Source organism: Furipterus horrens, unplaced genomic scaffold (genome assembly GCF_987537825.1).
Source record: "Furipterus horrens unplaced genomic scaffold, mFurHor1.1.pri manual_scaffold_6, whole genome shotgun sequence".
Lineage (NCBI taxonomy): Eukaryota > Metazoa > Chordata > Mammalia > Chiroptera > Furipteridae > Furipterus > Furipterus horrens.
The window spans coordinates 33,342,955-33,368,362 of NW_028327176.1; the positions used below are offsets into that span (position 1 = coordinate 33,342,955).

Sequence of the window (25,408 nt, forward strand, 5' to 3'; positions counted from 1 at the left end):
AGGGCACCTGCATTCACCCTTTGCCCAACCTTAATATCTGTGTGTAAACAAGTGGGGGACTCCAATCAGGTTGGAGTTCAGACCTTAATGTTTTCCTATAGTGAGACTTCGAGAGTTAATATTGACATTATGTTTCTGGGCAGAACAGAAAAATGCTCTCGATATTCTGAAATTTCTGTTTCTAGCTGATATTTTTGAAATAAAATTGCCCAAGAAGGAGAACTTTTTTAAAAGTATGATTATAAAACTCACAAATATGAAGACAGATTTTGTTTGTGTGTTTGGCCAACATACTGTGAGGGAAAGCTGGTGGGCATGTTCAATGGGAAATAATAAAATGAAATTGCTATGGAGGTGTATGTGGTAATCCATCTTCTTTTAAACCCACTATGACAGTGATGCTGTGGCAGATGGGGTAGGAGTTCACACCCATAAATTCTCACCAAGCTGACTTTATCTCATGGCTTTGCAGATTTATGTTAGGTTAAACAGGGGTTCAAATATTTTCATTATTTTTCCTGTTTCCCCATGCGAATGACAGCCAGTTTGGATACCTTACACATCCTTCAGCAGCAGACAATCTGTCACCATTTCGTGTTCCATTTTCCACGCTCTGGGACTGCACACAGCTTACAGACTTTCTGGATCCCACAGATATTGTTACACCTTACATAGGCACAGTGCCTAGGTTTGAATTGTGATTTGCCATTTCTTATTCCATTTGATATTCAGGCCAACTCCTCACAATAGGCATGAAGTTATTATCATCCTCACCTGACAGGTGAGAGCACCAACCTTTGGAAAAGGTAAGTTTCCTGCCCAAGGCAATACAACCTGCACCAGGAGAAGAACACTGCCGCCCACGCCTCTGATTCCCAGGTTACCTCTTTTCCTACTGCGCCACACTGCCTACTTTTACTAAAAACCATCTGAGTGACAGAAATAGAAAAAGTGGAGGAGTTTAGAGATGACTGTTCCTGAAACTAAAAAAGATTATAACTGGGGGGACCAGTAAGTGAACCTGTGCAAAGTTGTTATCTTTCCTAAGATTTTAAGTAGCTCTAGATAACTATTTGTCTTTCTCTCTTTTCCAAAATAGCTTTTCTTATTTCAAAAAAAAAAAGAAAAAAAATATATATATATTTCTATTTCAAAACAAAGGCACATTTGTTTTGGGTAGGGTAGCTTTAGTGGTATACAGGGAAGGTACAAAAGAACAGGCCTTCCCTATAACAATGGCCTCTTTAATGCAGGTCAGAAAATGGCACCTGTTCTCCACTCTGATATTCAGGATAAAAGAGGGTGAAGCCTGCAGTGGTTTCCTGGAAAGCTTGAAAGAATAAGATACAAAGCACATACAAAAACTTTACAGACATGAACAGAAAACTTCTAAAGTATTATGAGCTTCACAGAGTTGAATAAAAATCTTACTTTTTTTCTTAAGTAGTTAAACTTTTCTGTATATTTTTTCAAAGAAGGAATGCCTTCTGTGTCTGAAAGATGGACTGTTCTAAATCAGGTCAGCAAGCCCCCTGGGAACAGTATCATTCCCTGGGGTGTGTCTCCAAATGCTTTGTTCTTTCACTACTTAAATTATTCGTATGGAGAAATGCAACTAAGTTCACAACAATGGTCAAAAGAGGGGGCAGGGGGATTTTCCATAAAGGCTATGAAAAAGAAGAGCTTTAACAATTGAATGGACTAGCAAATGGTCCTCTGGTACAAGCTGATGATTGATTGGTTTGCCAATCTCCAATCATCCAAGTACTACATTTGCCTAGGCCTGTGTTAAGCTCTACAAATGTGAATGTTCCATAGACTACATATTAAGGACATTCAGCAATTTAAACTTTTGACTGTAGTATTTGAGAAAAACTTCAAGGGTTAAGGAAATAAAACCAATATATATGTTTTATACAAAGCATAAGGATGGGAAGAGCACATGGAAAGTGAAAATAGAAATATCCAGTTCTATTGCAATTACCCAAAGTGAAATTTTCAGCAGTATACACAGTAGCAATATAGAAATTTGAAGAACTAAGTTATTCAGGGTAGGGAAAAAGTAGGCTTACAGTGGTGAGTACGTGACAGAGTTTATTCTTGTATTATTTATTAATCATTGTATTATTTTCCATATGAACAACTGTAAACCTACTTTTGCCCCACCTGTATATGGAGGAGGAAACATTTTTATTATATTACATTTTTCTCTGAGATTTAAAAAAAGCACTACCTAACTTTCACTCTAGATCCTCATAAGAAAACCCATCTAATATATTGGCAAATATATATAGCAGTATTTAAATGCTTTTATAGACTAGGTTCGAATTCTATCTCTAGGCAACTCAGCCTTTCCGAGTCTCCATTTTCTCTTCTGTAAGATAAGAGCACTAATATCTCACTCATCTGATGGTTGTAAAGATTAAGAGACCAGAGTTGTGAAATAGAAGAGCAAAACTGAAGCTCTGACCAAAGTGCCAGCATTAAGATAATGTGAGTCTGAGACCCACATGCAAAATATACAAAGGAAATGAGAGAATACTGGTAGCCGGCCCTTGAAACCCTAAGTCACACCAAGGTCGTCGTCGTCATCATCATCATCATCATAACAGCAACAATAAAAAGGATCATAAATTGGGAAGAAAGATGTCTAAGAATATTTTTGAAGTAGGTCTTACTATGCAGTAGATTTTTACTACTGTCCCCCAAAAGGAGACTACATTCTAGTCACAAGCTTAGTGAGAAGGCTCGCAGGTCTCCTGGAAAACTTGCTTTGTTTCCTGCATTTGGGGGATACAGGACTAATGCCTGACATATGAAAGCATTGGGAATGGGCAGCACCTGCAGCCTCTCTAGCTAGGGGACAAACAATGCATGAACATGTCGATGGGCAGGTGTGGTCCCACGCACAAGGAGAGAGAGACAGGCAGCACTGCCTGGGGACAGGGCAGACTCCAGCAGTAAGAGGCTGGTGGAAGGAACACAAGGCATGACCATTTCACCAGGTTCAAGGGTAGAAGGTCCCAGCAGAGGAACCTTGCATGAACCCAGGAGGGCACCCTGAAAGAAGAAATGAGCCTGAGGGATCTGCCAGACCAGGAGTCTGAACATCTGTTGATGTCCCTAGTCAACAAGCTGCGGGAAGACAACAGCAGGCAGGGGCAGAGCTGCACATATCCCTTCTCCTGCCTGTGACTGGCCAAAGCAGACCCCAGCCCCAAATTTCAGTAGCTTCTATTGGACAGTTTTTTAAATTTTAAAATTAAAGGTGTTTTATACTATAAAGTAATTATAGAATTGTCTTAAAAATTAGCCCAAACATTTCCTTAAACCAGTATATGGTACAAATACCTCAAGGAAATATACTGGGTTGGCCAAAAAGTCTGTTACGTTTCCCCCCACCCCCCACCCCCACCCCATAAAATAAAAGATACATTGTTCATTTTCACCACTAACTTTATTGATTTGGATATTTTGAGTGCGTCGGCTATCTTCTGGTATTAGCTTCTAGTGCGTAGAGGCCAGGGGCGCTGCTAAACCTTCCAATGCATGAGACAGCTCACAGCAAAGAATTATTTGGCCAAAATGTTAACAGTACCAAGAAACTTTGCAAACCACTTCTGATACATGTGATCAGTCACAGCACCTTTCCCAAACTGCACTTTTTTTTGTTTGTTTGTTTCAGTTGTGTTTTTACCTTTCTTGAAATAATAAAGCATCATACACCAAAATTGTTGCATATTTTCTTCCATTTTCAATATTAAAATGGCTGCACAAAAATTCACCAACTTTGCTAAGCTTTTTTTTTTTTTTAATGTGCACTGATATGGCAGCTGTCACAATAGCATCTAACAAAATTGTTTCAAATGAAGCTAAAGACAACTTAATACTACTAGAGCCATCTTATGGGGAATAAGTAACAGACTTTTCAGCAAACCCAATATTTGAAAGTGATGGTTTGAGGTAAAAAAGGAATAATATTGTAGCTTGATTATATTCAAACACATACTTATTTAATTTAATAATTTCACATTTAATCCCTTAATACAGTGTCTGACCTATAGGTACTCAATAAATGACATTATTCATTGAGTTAATTGTGACAATGATGACACTAATGAATGTAGTTTAATATAACTGAATAGTAAACAAAGACAGAAGTTGGACCACAAGACAATTTCTCTCACAAAGATACTCAGTTTTGCAAACCACCATCACTGTGCATGATTCAAACTTGTAGCCCAGAAGAAGTACAAATAATTATGTCACAGACCATCAAGTTTCTCCCAAATAGATGGAGTCATGCATGTTCAATTCATAAATGCCAAAGGTATGCTGTAGAGTATAAATAGTACATTAGTGCAAGATCTTAAAGGGCTTGAAGCAGTCTTGTAAAAGTAACTGAACTCTAAAAGCAACCAGTGATGGGAGATCTAACTGTGTGTGCGTTGGGAGGGGGTACATGGCAGTGAGGGAAGGAGAGGGAGGAGGGAAACTTGTGCAGCCTGGCTAGGAGTGTTAATAAGCAACCATCAAAAATCCTGGGAATGCCAGATCGGCTGACCTGTGCCAGGGTAGTTATGGTGAGGAAGCCTAAATATTGCCAACACCTCTCATGGGCAGGTGGGCCTTATGAGTCTCCCCTGTTATAAACACTTGAGCTTCAAAGAACACACTGGCTGATCTTGTGCATTTTTGTGGGAATTAAATGAGATCCCATGTGTAAAATATTTATAATAGTGTATGGGCTGTTATAAATCCTCAGAAATGGTTAAAATACTTCCTATGACTAATATTGCGAACATTACTGTTGAAGTGAGATATTTAACCTCTCTAAGCCTTACCTTTGTTTCAACATCCGTATCAGAGGCCTAAGTACAGCAACCTCACCAGTTTGTCATGAAAATTAAAGAGATAATATCTAAATTTCTCAGTTAATGCTTAGTGAAGGGTAGATGCTGGCGAAGATACCAGTGATGTTCTTTGCCTAAAGACATGAAAGAAATGCTATTTCAGCCAAGTCTGTCTGACCCCAAAGCCTGTGTCCTCAATGACAATACTTTATTGCTTCTTTCATTATTCCTTTTTTTTAAATAAATTTCAACATCCACTCAAGCTTTTTATAAAAATTATTTATTTATTTGTTTGTTTTTTTGTTTGTTTATTTTATTTTTAGAGAGAGGGGAAAGGAGAAAGAGAGGGAGAGAAACATTACTGTGTAGTTGCCTCTCACTTGCGCCCCCAACTGGGGACCTGACGTGCAACCTAGTTATGTGCCCTGACTGGGAATCGAACCAGCAACACTTGGCTCGCAGGCCGACTCTCAATCCACTGAGCCACAGCAGCCAGTGTTTGCATTATTCTTAAGAAAAACTACAATAATTAATTGCAAAGGCCAAGAAAGGGCCCTTTTTATAAGCAGACATAGAAAACCACATGAATGTGGCATTAACAAGAAAGCCTGCTTCACCTAACGTGGTTCCTCTGAATTAGCACTGGATGAAAACAGTGATCCAAGAGCAGCACAGTGCCATGAAAAACGTGCTTTCTTGCATGAGAAAAGATGTCGGAATTGGCTCTGAAGCATCTCTGCAGTAGTGGGGGTGACTTTCTACCAGGCACACCTAGCTTTCCAGTCCATTCCAGTTTGGACCCCAGGGCCCAAGAGGAAATATGCAGGATCAGGGGTAGAAACCAATTTTCTTTGAGGTCACAATGAAAGAGGGTGGGAGTCATATTATTACTAAACCCAAACTAAATGGAACAAATGTCTGAAAATAACAGTGATACTTTGAGGATCTATAATGAACAACTGTTACCTTACACAGATTTCAGCCAGGGCCTCTCAGTCCCTTATAGACCAAGATGTGCCTGGTTTGATTCTTTCCAATTCCACAGAGGATACAAATCTAGTGTTCTCCTTCCCACTGTGTTCCTGTGAATTCCAGCAAGTCTCTAACTTCTGCTTGTGGCTTTTGCATTTCATGTATTGCTTGTGACCCCAGATCAACACAGTTTCTGTCTCTACCCACAAAATAATTTTGTTTTTATGACTTTAGTCACCTGAACATTTGGTGCCTTGCAATGCCTAGTTTTCCATTATCTTGATGACTGTGGCCCCTACCTCCAACCCCTGCCCCAGGGCTAGGAAACCCACCCCCCTGATTTTTGCATAGCAGCTTAAAGATCACCTTTGGCTCCTTTGATGACTCTACTTATACTCCAAGTACCTTGTCCAAGTATTTCTTCAGACAAATCCAGAGTATCATATCTCCCCACTCCGGCCACAGGAACAACATGTGTTCCAACAAAATTTACTCTCCAAAGAACACGGAACTAGGACTCCTAAATTCAAACAAGTGTCTCTTGGGTATCTGAATTGGTCTGGGGTGGAAAGCCAGGTCTAGGGAGGCCAAATTTGCCAATGCCCGAGAAAGCCATCATGCAGAGAGGGAGAAGAACGAGAAGGTGCTCATTGGGAAGCTGAGAAAAGGCAGCACAGAGTCCCTGTGGATGCCATCAGCTTCCCTGAATACAACTTTCCTGAAGTCCAGCCTCACATTTTCTCTTCCTTTCTCTTGGGTCCTTGAATTCTACCTCCTCCCCCTTTTTCTTAATTTAAGTTAGTCTGAAAGGATTTATGTTTCTTGTACCACAAAGACCTTTGTCTAATTCTGTCTCAGAAAAAAAGAGAGAGAGGTAGGTCTAGGAACCCCACAAACTCCAAGACTTATAGTTTTGAGCGAGAGAGGCGTTTCCAAGCTTGCTTTCTGAGATGGCTCTGGCATACGGAGCTCCTGACAGGGAATCTCTGACTCAGGGAAGATCACGCAGCTTTACTCGTGGCACGCCAGGAAGAGGGATGAGCACTGGAGATCCAGCTATAATGAGGGTGTGATCCTGTGAGCAGTCACCTGACTCTGAAGAACCCAGCTTGGAGCACCTGCAAGCACTTTCTTCTCCACAGCATAACTACCACCAGCTTTAAGAGATCAGCTCATGTAATCACTGGCCCACTGGGACATGGTAAATTGGCACCAGTCTGAAAGGCATTTCAGCCCTGGATTCTGATTTCCAGGAGCCCACACTTCCCTGTGGGAGGACTGGGGAAAGCTATTTTTCCTGGTACATGACCTCCTCTTACCAATTCTAGGCACACAACCCAAGGCCTACAGCTGTCAGAGCTCAGCCAATGTTGTGAGTGAGCAGAAACCAGCATTGGGGCTTTAAACATTTGCATCACCTACCTGCAAACAACTACAAATGAGAAAATTTGGGGCCATCGCAACTGTACCAGGAGTAAGAAGCCGACAGAGGACCTACAGTCTCCATCACACACTCATGGCCAACCGCAGGAACAGTCTTCTCCAGTGAGTCCATAGAAGGTCTCAGATTCTTTGTCAGAATGTTGCTCCAGGCTCTCACTGGTTGTTACTTGGGGTAAATATGGGCAATAAAACTTGTTTTCCCTGGTCTATTGTAAAAAGTGTTGACATGGGAATTAAAAGACTAGACATAAAACACTGACTAGCTGCCTGAGCACATGTCCCTTGTTTGCAAAAGGAATGGGTCAGACCAGATTGCCTCCAAGATCAATTATCCGAGTGCTGGCGCAAGAAATTTCCATTGATAGAGTTGGAGGGACTTGAAATATCTAAACATAGAAGTGAGCCAGACCAGCAGGAGCAGGGCAAAGGCCCACGGAGTTGTGTTCCAGACAGGTCCACTCACCGTGGTAGACAGACGGTGTCTTCTGCGGAATCTCTAAGTGAGCCCAAGAGGAGAGTCGGCAGAAGAGGCAACACGCCCAGGAACAAAAGCAGTACGTAGAGTACGTAGAAGCCATGAGGCAGAAGAGGGCAAGAGTAGGAGAAGCCAGAAAGCAGAGAAGAGAAGAGGGAGAAATGATCATAGTGGGAGCAGGAACAGCAGCAAGAAGGTGGAGGGGGGGAAGCACTGAATTAGGGAGCAGGGGATATACGGAACCAAGGGAACCCCTGAGAGGACTGCTATTGAGATTCCACGATGGCTATTAAAACAAAGTTCTTACTCTCCGTGTGGTCTCACGGCTCAGCAGCTGAGAGGATCTGTCTTTCTTACTTCCTAATGGATTCTTAAAATAATCTCCCATTAACTGAGGTAACTTGAGAAAATCTCTTTTCCTTACAAACTAAGTCAGTCAATCAATCAATCAATCAATCAACTACTAAAGATAGCCTAACCAAGGGGACAACAGGAGCTTGCCTCCATTCTAAGTGCCTTCCCCTACTCCAAGGCCAAGTTCAAAGTCAGCGTCTTCTTTTAAAGTTTCTTATTTGAGCGAGTGAGCTACCATTGTCATATGGCTGAACAGAGAAAACTTGGGCATGTTGAAACATGATCAGGACTTGGGTGTAGAATCTGGATCACTAAAGTACCAAAGCAACAATTTATCAAACAGCAAGACTGAAGGGTAGAAAATAGGGGCATAGGTGTTACGTTCAGGATTGAGCAGGGAGGTAACTGAGTAATAGACACAGTGTGAGATGAACGTGAAAAGAGCGAGAATACTACAGGCAAAGCTCCGAGATAGCGCAGGTTGGGCTTCAGACCACAGCAGTTATCAAGGGAGTCCTATTCCTTTTGCAGGTGGAGGCTTTTGCCTTCCATTAGAAAAACAAACAAAAGAAACAAACAAAAATAACCCTACTACAGTACATCCCTACATCCTCAAGCAGGTGTGCCTGCATTTACCTTTCACTTTTTGCTTAGAAATCGAATACACTTGAAAGGAAAGCTCTGGTTAGGGAAATGCTTGATAGCATGAGAAACAATAGCAGGTGTCGGCTTCCAGGCAGATTTAAGGAAGGATAAGAGAAAGGTTCCGGAACAGATAATGGGCAGTGTGACCGTGGTAAACAGGGAGGAGATAAGATAGGGAAGGCGGAAAGGGGGGGCGCTTGCTCCAAGCCCTTATTAGAGCAAGGAATTTGAGTTCTGACAGGAAAAACAAACGGCAAAGCTCTGCCTGGGCTGACCTAGATGAGGCCTGTACATGTATTACTAACTTTTAAGTAGTTTCGCTAAGTGGCCACCTGAAGGCACTGTGTTCTAATCACCTGGAAATCTTTATCCTCCCCTCCCTGTCAAATAAATGATCCTCAATTTGCTGAAGGATTAACAAGTAATGCTGTAAAAAAGATACCCATGGAAGACGGAGGCCAGAGATGATTCTTCCTCCCTATCTTTGTTCTTGAACTAGATTAATGAATGAGCAAGACTGACCTCAATTCTAATCCCTGGGTAATTGCTAGGATTAAATAAAATAACCTTATTTAAATCTACTTAGCATTTAATAGGGAATCAATAGATATTCGCTCCTTCCTATATACTATATACATACACATACACATATAGGCATATACACCTGCCAAATATAAACAAGAGAAGGGACATAAGGAGGCCTTACATAGACCCTTTATCTCTCTGAAGGGGGCAGGACTCAGAAGTCCCACGATGAAGTACAGCTGTGCGAGAAATTCATTCCAGAGAGCAAATTTATGCTGCTCTTTTCATTGCATGCTGCAGCTTGTACATAATAGCCAGAGGGAATAGAACACAAACAGCTGGGAAATAAAGATGAAAGCAAAACTGTGTCAGCAGGGAGAGACACACAACCCCCTGAGAACCCGGCAGTGTCATGAAAGATAATTTGAACAAGGTCACCTGCATAGAATTCTTTCTCAGAGAAAGATCACTCGACTGCTGCCCATTTCCGACCATCTCTCAAAGTCAGGATGAGGAATGGGATACATTTTCCCTAGCTGTCGAATTTCTACAGTAAGGTCCATTCTGTATAATGAAACAGAGCCACGGGCTAAATCGTGCATTATTATAAAGGCTAACAGGGATCTGGGATGGTGGAAAACAAAGAAATTCTGCTTCCTAGCACAAAAGGAGCCTGTTGAGGTTTTCCCACTGCTGACTGCCAGATGGCAAGTTTTGTGGCCATATGCTGCCCTCTAGTGTCTTTCTAAAACTTTATTGTATTTTTTTTTTTACATTACCTTTTAGTCCCCTTATACCCCCTCCCCCCAGCAATCACCACACTGTTGTCGATGTCCCTGAGTCCTTTTTCCTTTTTGCTCAGTCTCTCCACTCCCTACCCCCTATACTAGCTGTCATTCTGCTCTCCATCTACGAGTCTGTCCCCATTTCCCTAGTCAGTTCAGTGCGTTCATTAGATTCCACATATGAGTGAAATCATATGGTATTTGTCTTTTTCTGCCCTCTAGTGTCTTTTTAAGGAATGGTAACATGAGAAATAAAAACACTTGAAATAATCTCAAGGCATCCAATATCACCTCAGCCCAAGACTGGTAAAACAAAACAAACAAACAAACAAACAAACAAAAAGTAAAATTCTTAGGGGAAAAAAAGAAAAAGGCAAAACCAAGATTTGTACTAAAATTAAACTGTGAGTTAAATTTGGCCTCAACATAGATGTTGTATTTTTTCTGGATTTTGAAAAACACAGTGTCTAGATTAGTGAGTGCTCTTGAAAAATACAGATACCAGTTGTTCCCTGCACATCACTCTCAAGTGATTGCTGCCTCAGTCTGTCTGAGGTGGGGTCCAGAAATCTGCTTTCCATAAATCCCACCATATGACTCTGATATGATTAAGTTGATTGACCTCATTTGAGAAGAACTAAAGACTGATGCAGTGATTTCAAGAGGATTGTAGAGTAAATCTGATAATTTTCTTGAAAACCTATAAAGATACAGCTCTTAGGCAAAATACACATGAAATGAAGGTACTGACCCAACATACATCAGCTTTCATTTTTCCTGCATTGAGAGTGGCTGAATCTTACACAACCAGTGTGCAAAGAAAACAATGCTGTTCAATTCAGGGTGAGAGGTTCCTATAGATGTTGTCCTATATGAATAAGGCCCCCTAATTCCAGTGGGCATCCAGGAAGGAGGGAAAAACAAGGAGCAGTTGCTGTTATTCACCATCCTTCTGCTACCCCTTAAACATTCCTTCCTCTAAAAGTCTTCCTGTTACCCTCAGATTAATTTCAATGCCCTGGCAGAGCACCATGTTGTTTTGTGACCTTTATCCTCACCTGAGGACATTTTCTTTTTTTTCATTGATTTTAGCGAGAGAGGAAGGGAGAAAGGAAGGGGGAAGAGAGAAACACCAATTGGTCGCTTCCCATAGGGGCCTGGACTGGGGATCATATGCACAACTTTTTGGTTACGGGATGATGCTCCAATAAACTGAGCCACACTGGCCGGGGCTTGGGTCTCCTTTAAATACTCTCTTAACTTCAGTCTTCTCCAAGGGAAAGAAAGCTTTTCATTACAGGAACCCTACTGCCCTCTTCTCAATGGTGCTCTCTGCTCCACACAGAGTAAGTGCTCGTAAATACCAGTCACCCAGCCAATGCCATGGTCACACGTGCCAAAAGGTGGAGATGACAGAAGCTAGGAAATGCCATGCCCCATGACCATGGTCTCTCTAATCGAGGACACAGATGGCAAGAGGGTTTCTTGGGGGTTTGTTGGCACTAGATCACACGTCTAATTTACAAGCACACAACTTTGGCTTTTAATTTTTAATTTCAGGAACTCGCTCTCACTTTTGACATACTCTGATGAGTCTGTAAATATAAGGAACTTAACAAGGTAAAAGTCATTAATATAGAATTGCTGTATTTTCCTGGCAGATTCACCTCGAATTAAATTTTTTTTAAACACAAATGCATTCATATTTCAATACCTATTTTCTGACTATCATATAATATGCTATTTTCATTTCATAGTTTCAATTTTTGTTGCTCATCATGGATAAAGCCTTTCTTATATTCAGGGTCATAAAACACTCAATGTTTCAATAAAACTCAGTTCTGAGTTTAGATTTTGAAAGGTCCTTCCTACCCACACCAGAAACAACCCTACAACTTCAACCTCCTATCACCCCTGCTTCTTTTTTTTTTTTAAACATCTTTTCTTTTTAAAAATGTTTATCCATTTCTTTTTTTAATAAACGATAAGCAAATCTTTACTTCTCAGAGACAGGGACCTGATTGTCCCATGAGATATATCACCCAGTGCCTTGCCCTGTTTCTCTGCACTCCACTGTGGGCAGGTCTCTGCAGGTCACCCACTTCAAACAACCATGAACAGCTTCCTTTCAGGCCATTTTGGTCTCCGACACAGCGTGCAGGTTTCTAGTGAAACTCACTTATGCTCACTGAGGCCTCTCCCTACACAGACTAGACAGCATTTGTCTTTGGCACTGGTGGCTGGCTTGGCCAACACACTGAATGTCACGGTCTCTTTCTTTCCCTCGCCAGGTCCTACCTGAGCCCGCTGTGCAGAACAGGGGCACCCATAACCCAGGGGCAGAAAACACACTCAATTCACTTCAGTCAGGGACAAGAAAGAGGTTTTGCCTGTTAAACAGTGTTTCCTTGGAATTTCATTGTACTTTGTAAGCTAAGCTATTAGATTTGTGGGCACAAAGGTAACAAAAGGCCTGCTCTGAAAGGAGGGAGACACATATTACCACACATTGTAGATGTTGGACAAATAGTCTTGGGATTATAATTAAACTCTGCAATTACAGAAAGTGAAACACTTCTTTCTTCTTTTTTTCCTATTTAGAAACACATTTTCTCCAGAAAGACTTCCGTTGGATTTTCTCTTTCCAGTTCCCAAACTCCCCCATGCCTATTATTTTTGAATCAAAGGGAAGGATCTCATCAGTGTAAATGAACAGCTCTTGCCAAGCACAGATGTGACCCCAGTGACCCCTGTAGGACTATGAAATGCATTGGGACAGAGCAGAAACAGCAATGGAGGGGTGTGTCAGAACTGGGGTTGTGTTTTTACTCAACTGCAGCAGAATTTTTTTCCCTGGGCAAGTCATCCCAAGCTCAAGTTTTCCACATTCATAATGAAATGCTAATGATACCTCATCCAATGCTTGTTGTAGTGTTAAATGAGATGAGATATATAGGTATGTTCTTAGTAATTCACAAAAGCCCACTCAAATACAAACTTCTGTTATTTTCTCCTATTATTGACATCTTTTCTAAGTAGTTTGTATTGCTCACTTGAGAAATCAGGTAGTGATAAGGAAAGGAAATGCCTGCTAAGACTTTCTTAGAAGCTGGTAAAAGAAACATGCCCTCTGGTGTGTGTGTGGTGGTGGTGGGGATTCATTGTCAGAGGCACAGAAGTATGGGCCAGGTTCAGACCCCTGCTGGTCAGAGGGTCTGTAAGTATCTAGGAAACCTCATCAAGGAAGGAAAACTGCTAAGTTCTTGAAAACACTCCTTATGTCTCTGTTTGCCTTGACTCTACATCAACCGAAAACTGCTGGGACTCAATAAACTTGCAATGCCTATTTTTCTTCATAATATCAAACTAACAATACGTTTTTCTCACTCTTTATAGTTTAATTATGCATGCATTCTTAGATGTTGCATGTTTTGAACTGCTATTAAAATGCATGTTTCTGCCACATTAAAAGGGGAACAAAGGCTTGTGTGTTGTATTATTTATTATGTGCAGGAAATGAAATTCTGGTCAGTTTTTGAAGAAGGTGCACACACACACACACACACACACTGAAGCAAAAGATTTGTCAGGTGACTGGGGACATGTCTACTGCTCTGACTCTGTGCACTTACTCTTGAGGTCCAAGTTCCTGGCTCCTGCGGTGATCTGCGTTGTGATTTTCGTGTCAATCTTTACTGTGTGGAGATTGCTGGTGTCTCTTGATATCATCACGTTGTGCCACTGATTGTCATTGAGAGGTTTATTTGAGCTCCCTTTGATGAGATTAGCACCATTTCCCAAGTCAAACACGTAATGTAAGTACCTGGGAAGAAAGGGAAGGTGGGACAATGTATTCATTTCTTGAAGTTTGGATGGAGTCAGACTAGATATTACAAATGGGCAATATTTTTCAGGTGACTTCATGCTTGCTAGAACTCATGAGAGTGAATTGTACAGAAGCTCAAACAACAAGAAGGTAAAAAATAATTTTTTAAATCATGGTCTACACTCTGATTTTGGAAGTTAAACATCATTCACTGCTCATTGCCTATTTTTGCTACCCACTCTGTCTGTCTCTTGCTAACCACACCAAACTGGCAATTCTTCTGAGCTTCTTGCACTGCTTTCCCCTCCAGCTTCAATGCCTATTTCTCTCAGGAAATGTGCACTCATCTTTCAAGTCCCAGCCCTAACATCCTCCCCATGTCTCATACATTTCCTAATTTCCCTCTACGGTCTGCTAAGCCTTGCATGTGACCACCTGGGGGACTTTTCATAACGCCTCTATTTTGCTTACGTGTTCACCTATGTCCCCTGGGGTTGTGTTTGCATCTGTGTGGCTTGAGGTTGGTGGGATCTGAGACATGCTTGGGTTGGCAAGGAAATATATATATTTCCTGGCACATTATCTAGCCCATTGAATGAACACCCAAATCAATTAAATTACATAAAACTTTTATCACAATTTCAAAGACATTTCACAAAAATCTTTACAAATTTTCAAGGAACTTGGGCATAGAATTAAGCATGAGTTAAATGGGACTTTGTAAAACTCAAGTAATTTGATTACTTTATGTAGTGATTTAACATAGCACAGATTAGCCTACAAATTTGTAGAAATTCTTTTGTAGAATTATAGTGTGCATAGTAATGGGAAGGCAATCCACATTTGAAATGTAAGATTCATGGAATGCTTAGCATAAATTAAAACTTGATGTTAGTTACATATCATATAATAACTCATATATGAAAATGTAGGTATAGAAAAGACTATATAACATTCCTATTCATTTTATAAGATACTTCAGTAACTTAAATGAATACATTATTTGACTACCCTTCCCCTGCATTCATCCCTGCCCATGAACTTCAAGCCAATACATTTTGCTTAATGTAAATTTTTGTAAATTGAGGTCCATTTTCCCAAAGCTTTATTTGTCATGGAATTGACATATACTCACCCTTTAACTAATTCAACCACAATGAAATCATTTCCATCCCCACTGTTATATAGAATTAGTCCATCTAGGGATGTTGTCTTGAACTGGAAAAAAAGATGCATAGAAGTGTAGGCTTGCAATGTAGCTAAGGCAACATAGCTTGATTTGGTCTTGAAGGTGACAGGGTCTGCTATGATGTTCCGGAAGCCAAATCTGGCATTGAGCTCACAGTAATCTATGTCACCATTTTTACACAAGTCAATGTATGCCATTCCATTAAATGTTAGGCTCTGAAGGTGCCCAATGAAGTTGGAGGGGACGGAAGACAGATACCGTCGTTCTGTGATGATGCCAGTCTCTATGTTATGAAACTCCAGCCTGGTGTGATCGCCTGCCATTTGACCTAAAGGGGAAGATAATTATCCTTAGTTTCTGTATCTGGAGGCACTTGCAACTTTATGATTATATAACAAGATCACATTTTAAGATATGAGAATCCAAATACCTCCTTGACATTCAATTACATATAGTAAAAATGCAGAAGTGATGTTAAAGGGCCAGGCTGTATTACATAATACAACTTTCTTATGTCAGGTTTCAATCTTTGTCCAAATTTTAGTCTTAAAAAATTGTCCTCATTTGCCAAAGTGACACATTTTTTACAAAGCAGAAGAAAAAAAGGAAATGAAGAGTGAGAAAAAAAGGAGAAAGAGAACTTAAGAGGGAGGGACAGAGAGAAATGAAAAGAAAGTAAGGAAGAAATGACAAAAGGGAAGGATGGAGGGGAGAAAGAGAGGAAGGGAGGAAGGAAGGGAGGAATGAAGGAAGGAAGGAAGGAAGGAAAGTAGGTAGAGGGAGGAATGAGAGGTAATGATTGCCCTAAATCATCCCAGTAGAAATGATATATCTTAGCACTATGGTGATTTTTCTTTTTAAGAAATGTTCTTCCAAAAAAAATTGACTATATTTTCCTGTCATCAAGTAAAATAATGAAGAGCTGTTGAGTACTCTTTCAATAAAAAACCATGAAAATGTGTTTGAAGATACGTATGTCATTTTCACCTTTGTTTTTCAGTGCTAAGTAATTTCTAGTTTTTCTTAGAATCACAGTAGTCTCCCAAACACTGTAGAATTTCTGTTGATCTCTGGCTGTATGCCATTTTCTTTGCACTTATGTTCTGGATGACCAAATTGTACGTAATATACCAATACAAGGCATGTCCAATTTTAAGAATACTAGTAAAATTAGACCACATTATCAAAGTTATAATCTTCTTTAAGTACTTGAATATAAAGCTTGGTTGCAGATTTGCATAGGGATTCACTATTCAAGTCAGCCCCCATACTCTTCATCCATCATATTTCTCTGTCAACCCCATTGAAGGCCAACAGAGTTCCCTTTTACCTTCAGAGTGATAATTGCACCTACCTGCAGGGTTGAAGATAAAACAATTTTTTATAAAAAGATGTAAACTTGTTTTTAGAGCACAGCATAAAGTACTTGATCAATGCTAGTGATTCACTCCCAGCATCTTGTTCTTGTCTAATTAAACTGTCATTCACTTTCTTCTGAAACTCAAAACGGTGATTAAAATTGCAGTCAAGTTCTTCTGGAAACTAACTTACTACTCAATTTGGCATAACTGAAAAATTTATCAAGCTTACCCTATCCCATCATCCACGATATTAATGAAAATATTCATTAGAGCCAATTCCAGTATCAGCCCCTGAGAAAATGCACTGGACCTTCTTCCTAGGTAATAAAGACTGAGTAACAATTGATGTGACCTCCTTCAATGAGTTTAACAGGTTTCTATTTCTTTAATCAAGACAGTAAAATATTAGATGACATTTTCAGGAAATGCCCATAAGTAAAATACAAAAGGCATACTCTTTGTTGGGCAAGAAAAATTATCTACATACTTAATTGACTTTGATGCTTATAATCTTACTGGGGTAAAAATCTCTCCCCTAATCTGAACGTGACTCTACTTACTAGTTTATTAGTCCTTGATGCATCCTGTAAATAACTGTCCTGTCACCCTGGGTGTGTTGTTTTTTTAGTCATCAGTTTGTTTCAATCACCTCTCTGCAAACTTTTACACTTTTTTTTTAAACAAAAAAATACCACTGGCTACAGTTGTCTGTCCTCCTTCGTCCTTCCCACTATGTCTCCTGGTTGTCTGTCTGATGCAAAATATGACTAAATCATTAGCATCATCTGCTTTCTTGTATGACATCATCTCTTTCTCCATCTTAATTTTTCTTGTTCAATGACCTCCATACTGTCTGTGGGAATGCTTTCTTTGGTAGCGAATAAAATTAGCCTTTAATAATTTTCAAATATAAAGCTCTAGAGACACCAGTAACATTGACTTAACAGGCCATAAAGAATGAAGAGTATGCCAAGCTCAAAAATTACTTGAGATTTACCATCTCTTTGTATTGATTTTTATCTTTTTCAAGATATTAAAATCTGAGTTTTTACTTAGTGAACCCACCCCAATCCTGAAATTGTCATATTCCTTTCTAAAAGTTACATTAACGAAACAACCGATAGAAAAATGAATATCCGGAAAATTTTTTTCTAATACTTGAAATTAAATATTACTCCAAATTTCCAAGTTCTTGTCAGCTCTGAAATAGTGAAACACATTTTGTTTAGGAGGACTGAGAAGTTCAGTGATAAAAATAGCACATAATGTCTTTTTTCTTTTCTCAAAGGAATAGGATATATATGCAGAGCATAAATAATAAAAAAGGGAGTAAAATAGTGGTGTTGCAACCACGGCCCAGTTACAAGAAAAAATCATTATGGCCCATGGTCAAGAGCCCATTCTTTTGTTAATAAGCGTATATAAATTGCATTGACAGTGATGGCAGATATGCTTGCTCTGGGGAGAGAATTAGCACCTGAAAGCCATTATCTTCTGTCTAAGAAAACATTAACTACTGCTTTTTAAAAACTTTTTTTTCCCTGAGAATTTATTACAGTGTTTACTCCTCTGTCAGTAATGTAGCTACCTCTACTCTTATATACATATATTGATTAAGAAAAAAATTAAGGACATTAAAGGAGAAACATTTTTTAAGTAATAAGGATTTAAAAATCCACTGTCTTTTCCAGAGATTTAGTGGAAATAAAATTTGAATTTAGCAAAATGCCTCTGATCAAAGTGTCCAGCATATAGAATATTGATGATAATTTCTGATTTAAAAAAAAAAACAAAAAAAACTCATCTGGATGGTGTGTTCGCACAAAAATCTCAGTATCTAAATAAAATCTTTTTACCTAAACTGATGGCAAGATCAGCTACTTCACGTTCAGCCTTTCCCAGAATTGGGTTAAATAGCTGCTGCAGAACAAAATAACCCACCGGCCTTACACTGACTTGTTAATTCACCTAAAGTTACTGAGTGTGTGATATAGGTATGTGTCAGGTAAGTTAAAAAATGGTGGTCAGAGGAGTAGATGTGGATCCTGTTTTCACAGAACAATGGCCCATTGGAAGGAGCCAGACAAAACAATGTAAAAAAATAAATACGTAATGACAACATTCAGAAAAATGTTAGGAATTTGATGAACAGGGTGTTGTGTTGGTAAATAGTATGCCGGTGGGGGGGGGGGCACTTGAGTTGATATTTAACTTAAATTTAAAGGATTAAGAAGTTAAAGCCATGGGCAACAGGGGCTGGAAAAAAAGAGAAACCCATTCTAGGAACAGGAGAAACTGATTCCAAGAAGGGGAGACAAACAAAGGCTCTCAGAAGCAAAAGAGCTAGAAAGTGGCTAGAGAGCCATGAGTAAGTGAGGTTAGTGGCTCACATCAGATGGGAAGGAGAGTCAGGGTACAGCTATTCCAGTGCCTCCTGATTATATTAGGAGCTATTGAAGGGTTTTAGACAAGTGGAAGCCATGAGTCAGTGTGTATGCTCATGTACGTTGTGTGCATGCATGTGTGCATGTGTGTGCATTTGGGTACAATAGATTGGAGATGGTTTGGACTAGGGTGGTTATAGCACAAATGAAAAAAAAAAAAGTACAAAATACGATAATTGTGCAGATGCAACCTGCAGGATTTACTAACGATGTTGAGAATGATGGAAAGGAGGGAAACGATGACACCAGGCTCCCAGCCTACATGGTCAAAATTTTCAGTCCAGGGCACATACACTAACATAAGCACACATACAAAACACACAATTCCAGAGTTTCAACAGACTAAGTGATAAGTTGAAACCCAAGGCCTCCCCACTTAGGGACCTCATATATTTTGTAGATATATAAACTTAGAGATGTGGTCAAATGCAGGATTTTGCATGGAGTCTCTAGTGCTTTCTGTTAAAGTTTTCCTGTTCAATGATTTCTGATTTTTTGTAAAACCTAATGAGAAATCCCTATTGTTTTCCTGATTCACAGGTAGCTTCAAGTGGCCACTAGAGAGTTTGAAAAAAAATTTCATCCCAAACTTTAAGCCTCAATGGCAAGTTTCCATTGCTATCTTTAGAAACCATTTCTAGTAATATAAATTGAGGCTGATTTTTTTTATTATTATTATGACTTGTTGGCTTTCATGAGATCTTTGACAAAACATCATCCTACAAATCACCCTGATGACAACTCACCAAGTAAAGGTATATTAATATGGGGAAAAAATGTCTTTAGCTCTGAGCAGCAAGATGCTGGGAGCCGGGGGAAAGAAAGAAGTGGAACAGAGTATACGGAGAAAAATGCATAATTTAGGTGAATCATCAATGTTGACTTGGCTTGTATTCCCATATTGTATTTATACTTTGAGAAAGAGGATGTTGGTTCCCACAACAGTTAAAGAAAAAAAAAAAAAGGTCAACTCCTACAGAGCAGAGGGTAGAATCTAATTTCTGCTCCAAGGTCTTGGCAATTTTGAGAAAGAGTAAATGGCAGGCTAATTTACTAAAATGATAATTTATATTTTGCTTTTCCTTCAGTTCTAAGAAACTAACTAAGTCCAGTACTTTGCCTCAAAGGCTTTTTCTTGTCAGAAAGTGGAGCTGCTGGAAGACAATGACTTTTCCAATTTTTCATTAAGGCCCAATTTTCAAGGTGTTCCAAAAAGGAGAAAGAAGAGAACAGAATGTATTTGAGGACTAAGACAATGAGGAGGTTACCACTGCCCAGTTGGTGGGATTTAGGTGGATTGAGTACCAGCATCCTGCTCTTTGGTGAGATTCGGGAATTTGGATAGAATCAGTGAGGTAAACATAGAGAGGCTGGGCCACTGCTCCTGGGCTGCAGGGGTCAGTCAACAAAGACCTTTTGTCCCACTTAGAACAGAAGCAGCTATGTTCTTGTAATTTAAACAATCTAACAAACAAAAAACACACTTAGGTTCTTTCCTCAGTTATGGTAATAATGACATTTCAAGGGAACATAAACCACTTAGACCTTAACTGCTCATTTCTACCCATATTGACAAAATCCAAATGGTCCAAACCATTCATCTTCCTAGAACTGCCCCTGACAAAAACTAACTGAACTTCAGCTTTCACTTTGGTCAAAGGTCTGTGAAGATCCTTCCTTCCTTTCCTAGGTTCACACAGGTCCTTCAGAGCCTTTTCATGCTTAGCATTTTTGAATAAAGGCTTCTGCTTATGGTTCTCTGGTTGATTTTCTTCTTCAGAGAATAATATCATAGCAGTGGTTTCTCAGTGAGAATCCATGGACCAGCTGCATGAGAGTCCTCTAAAGAGATTTTTAAGGGAAAAAAAAAAAAAAAAAAAAAAACCACTGTGCTCCCCCAGACTTCTGTGATATCAGGCTAAGAATTGGTCCTTTTAAAGCTCTTCAGATGATTCTGAAACAAAGTTGAACTCACATGTAGAAAACAAATTTTGAAAAGCCAGTAAGAACTAATGAAATAAAATATTAAGAGATCTATGAGCTGGCAGGTTGCTTCATTTCGACACAGGAATAATTCTCTCAAAAGTTAAAATGTCATACACGATATTTCCAGTGAGGGAATTGACTGATCTGATTATGGAAACTCCCCTTGGATGAATGTAAAACAGACATTTATCCATTGAGTAAGGACCATCTTTGCCTTGTACTAAGATAATTAACATAAAAATGTTCTCTTAAGAAGAAAAAATGTTGTTAAGATACCAGCAGGTTATGTGCTGGAAGTTATTTTCAGCAGAGAGAGTAAAGGCCTACCAATTCTTCTTTCATTGGGTTCCCCTATGTTCTCTGGAGTGGATTTTTATATGGCTTACCTTAGTTAGGAATCTGCAAACCAGGGATTGAATGTGACATCCTTAAAGTTTAATCAATGGTGGTAAATTATAAAAATGATCTATTATAGCTTGCAAGGAAAAAGCAGTTCACCTGACAAAATTCTAGCATATTTATCAGTTTCTTTGTTTCTTACATGAGGGAGGACCCCCCAAACCAAGAATTTTCTTTTGGAAAGCAGGCCCCTTGTAGTACAGGCTTCCCCTGCTAGGTGAGTGTTCCAGGAACCCATCTGTATCAGTGTACTAGCTGGCACTGTTGTGAGACGCTGCATTTGGCTTCAGTGAATTTTTTTTTTTTTGAAGACTCTTTCAATGTGTTTTGCCCATTTCATGATGGTCATGATGGGTGATTCAGGAGTGCACCTGTCCACACTGTGCTGGATGTTCAGTAGTTTTTGACCCAAAATTGCATGATCCCCATGCCTCACTCTCCCTATTCACTTGATCTCACCCCAAGTGATGTCTTTTTGTTTTCCCAGGTGAAAAAAGTATTCACAGGGAACCATTTTGCTGATGTCAAAGAGGCGAAACAAACAAAAAAAAAATGTCAGAATCACTAAGAGGCATCAAAATTGATGAGTTCAATAACTGTTATGAGCAGTGGAAAAAATGTCTCAATACGTGTATTGCATCAAATGGAGAGCACTTTGAAGGTGGCTGAAGTATAAACATATAAGAATAAATACACAATTTTTATAAATAAATTCCTTTTTGGTTTTCCCCCACATATATGTTGGTGATGAACAGCAGCAAGTTACACTTTTAAAATAGCACAGATTCTCCCAAAAACCCTCATAGTAAGAGAAAATGACAGATTGTGGTCAGCAGATTATTTTATTCAGTTGGTATGTGAAAGACTCCTTTAAGCTCCATTTTGCACATATCACCATTTAGAGAATCAAGAATTCCTGTTTCGATACATCTAAGTTAAGATAACTATATATTAGAGTTTATATAGCACTTTATTTTTCTTAACTAAAATTATTTTTGACTTTAAGCTTCAATAAAAATCTTCATTGGTAACTGCAAAAAAAAAAAAAAAAAAAAAAAAAAAGTTTCCCTCAGTTCTTGCCACTTCTCCACCTACTCTCCCCACTCCAGATAAGAAGACTGAGCTCCGAGATGACTTGCTGCTGTTCATCACCAAAATATATTAGAACAAAGAAACTGAACAGAAATTGGCATTCAAACAATGACTTCAATATTTTTGTGAGACACTAAGGTACTTATCAAGCCACAAAATTAAAATATTTTATGACTATATCTTCTTCTTGAATTATTAAATAAAAACATGATATGAAAGAGTTGCTCATTTGAGAGAAAAAGACAAACGCTTAACATGCTGCTTATTAAATAATATTGTTTCTGAAAAATAGGTACTAAATTATGGACCTTGGTCTTAAAGGAGATTGTATAAATTTGACCCCAAAGGCAAGGGAAGTAAGGGCAAAAATAAATGAATGGGACTAGAGCAAACTAAAAAGCTGCATAGCAATATAAACTGCCAACAAAACAAAAAGGCAACCAAATGGGAGAAGATATTTGCAAACAGTCACTCCAGTAAAGGGTTAATATCCAAAACAGTTAAAGAACTCATACAACTCAACACGAACGCAGAAACAATCCAATTAAAAATGAGAAGAGGACCTGAACAGATACTTCTCCCAAGAAGGCATGCAAATGGCCAACAGATGCCAAAAAGGTGCTCAACTTTACTAGTTAATAGGGAGAAATGCATATCAAAATTACAATGAGATAGCATCTCACACTTGTTAGAATGGCTATCATCAACAAGTCAAGTAATATCAAGTGTTGGAGAGGTTATGGAGAAAAAAGGAACTCTCATCCACTGCTGGTGCAAATGTAAATTGGTGTAGCCACTATGGAAAACGGTATGGAGGTTCTTCAAAAAATTAAGAATAGAGCTACCCTGTGACCCAGCAAAATCACCTGCAAGCAACGGGAAAGTCTAAAGCATCAGAAAAAGAGAGGGTGATGGGGACAGTGAGGTTTACCTGTCATGGCTTGTTGGTCATCCACTGTTAACTTTAAACTTTTTCCTCGACGAACCACACGCACTGTGTGCCATTCATTATCATTGAGGTTATAGCCAGCAAAAAGGGTCTCGGGACCTTTGCCTGTAGAATATGCCAAACAGTCATTATGGACACTCAGAATCAGTCAAGCAAATGAGCCTCACAGAGAGTGAGAGAAAGAGACAAAGAAAGGGGGAAAGCTAGGGAGACGGAGGAGAGAGAAGAGAAAAAGAAATGTGAGAGGAGAGAAAAGAGAGAAGAAGAGAAGAGAAGGGATGGGAAGAGAAGGGAAGGGAAGGGAAAGGAAGAGAAGAGAGGAGATTGGCTGGATCGATTTTCAAACCCATTAGAGTCATAGCAAGCAAGGAAAATGACAAGTTAACGGACAGTTTGGTGTGACACTTGGAGCATCGTTAACGTTATGCATTGATCTAAGACAGGTGAATGAACCTGTTGTCATAAATAGGCACAGTCAATACAGCACTGGGAAGCCTCCCATATTTACACACACTTTTACCCCTTAAGAAGTTCCCCGGTTTTTGCAGTTATCACTTTCTTTCTAATGTAGCAATTAACAATCATGTAACCTCTGACTTTAGGAGAGATCTGACTTTAGGTCATTAGCTAACTGTTGTCACTGAGTGGCCCCTGGCTGGACTCTGGAGAGGAGGCTGCTCTGGGTACTATATTGTGTGAGGGCGGCTCTTCACTCTGACTTCATGTATCTCCAATGTTCACTAAGTTCTTAAATTTATGAAATGTTGTATCTAAAAACTAACTCCAGGGGAGGCAGAGAAAATGCGTGTAGATAAAAGTATTGACTCTTTCAAAAAAAGGAAGAAAACAGAAGTCACAGCCAAGAAATGGCCAAGTACTAAGTAGGAAAAGGAAAAAAGTGTTATTAAACAGCAGTAGAGGGTAGGGATTCCTGGGTAAGGACCAAAAGAAAGAGGGCAAGAAGAGTGACCAAGAAAGTAACTACCAGTGAATCCCTGGTGGTTTAAATTCTGTTGATAAATGGATTTAAATTGGCTAAGGACAGATTATCTCAGAAAATTGTATAAAATCATTGAAAGGACAGAGACAAATGTCCCTCTTCCACTTACAAACAAAGCAAGGGAAAACAGCTTTTTAGTATAACTAGAAAACTTATAGGAAAATAAGCATTTCTACTAATCTGACATTATGATTCACTGAGAAAAATAATGAAAAGTTTTAAAAGATATATTATTTGGTGATGGAGTTCAGTTTTTTAAGTACTGGAATTTACTAGTACATTAAAATAATGAAATACATGACATCGTTGAGCTAATAACTTTCAGCTAATTCAGGATCAGGATTTGCTTCACAATTTCTTCAGCTAACTTCTATCAACAAACCCAATCAATGTCCAAGGAGCACGGAGACATGCCAAAAGGCCAAGGAGAAGAAAAGAGACAAAAGAGGAACCATGTTGAAGAAACCTCAGGAGTCAGTCCAACAAGAGATCATTCATTGTTTGCTTCCAGTGCCAGAGACTATTCACCCAGCTCCCTGCTTTCTCTCCTAGGATGTTACTGATATGGTTCTGTATTCCTTGGTTAGGGTTTCTCTGGAGCTTAAAATGAGCCAGTGACATAAGCTAAATTTTGCAGGATTGAACTGTCTCATGTCTTCAAATAGGGCCATTATGAAGATAAGAAATCATCTCTTATTGCTGCTTTAGGAAAGTTAAATTCATCCTGGTAGAACAGTTTTAAGAGATTCATGACTAAATGACTAGAGAAAGCCTGCTAGTGCACAAAGTGCAAAAATGCTTTGAGACCAAACGTTGAAAGCAAGCTCCAGGATCAAAGGAACTCTTTCTAGTTTCAATAGTGAAGAAAGAAGTGTTTAATGACTTCACAGAATCTTAGCATCCTACTGGTAGCCAGGGTCATTCTTAGTTTTGATTTTTGAAAAGAGAATAAATCATTTTAAAGCTATTTTTATAGCGGAGATCTTTTTTCCCCCCTTAGAAATGTGTGCTTTTGAAGCAGCTTCACTCCTTCTCTTAATTTTAAAAGTGTTTTGTGAAGGAAAAAAGTATAAGGGTGATATCATCCTTATACCCCATTCTGGGCTTGAT

General features: G+C 39.2%; 1 protein-coding gene across 4 annotated transcripts in view; it reads right to left on the reverse strand.

The window, feature by feature from the left end:
* NRXN1 (neurexin 1) overlaps positions 1-25,408 on the reverse strand; it is a 624,294-nt gene that overhangs the window by 556,589 nt on the left and 42,297 nt on the right. For all 4 annotated transcript variants that reach the window (XM_090281275.1, XM_090281274.1, XM_090281273.1 and 1 more), the window contains exons 4-6: positions 23,281-23,403; positions 15,014-15,395; positions 13,685-13,875 (exon numbers count right to left, since the gene is read on the reverse strand). In XM_090281275.1, the coding sequence (XP_090137401.1) occupies positions 13,685-13,875; positions 15,014-15,395; positions 23,281-23,403 (696 nt within the window). The remainder of the gene's footprint in view (positions 1-13,684; positions 13,876-15,013; positions 15,396-23,280; positions 23,404-25,408) is intronic.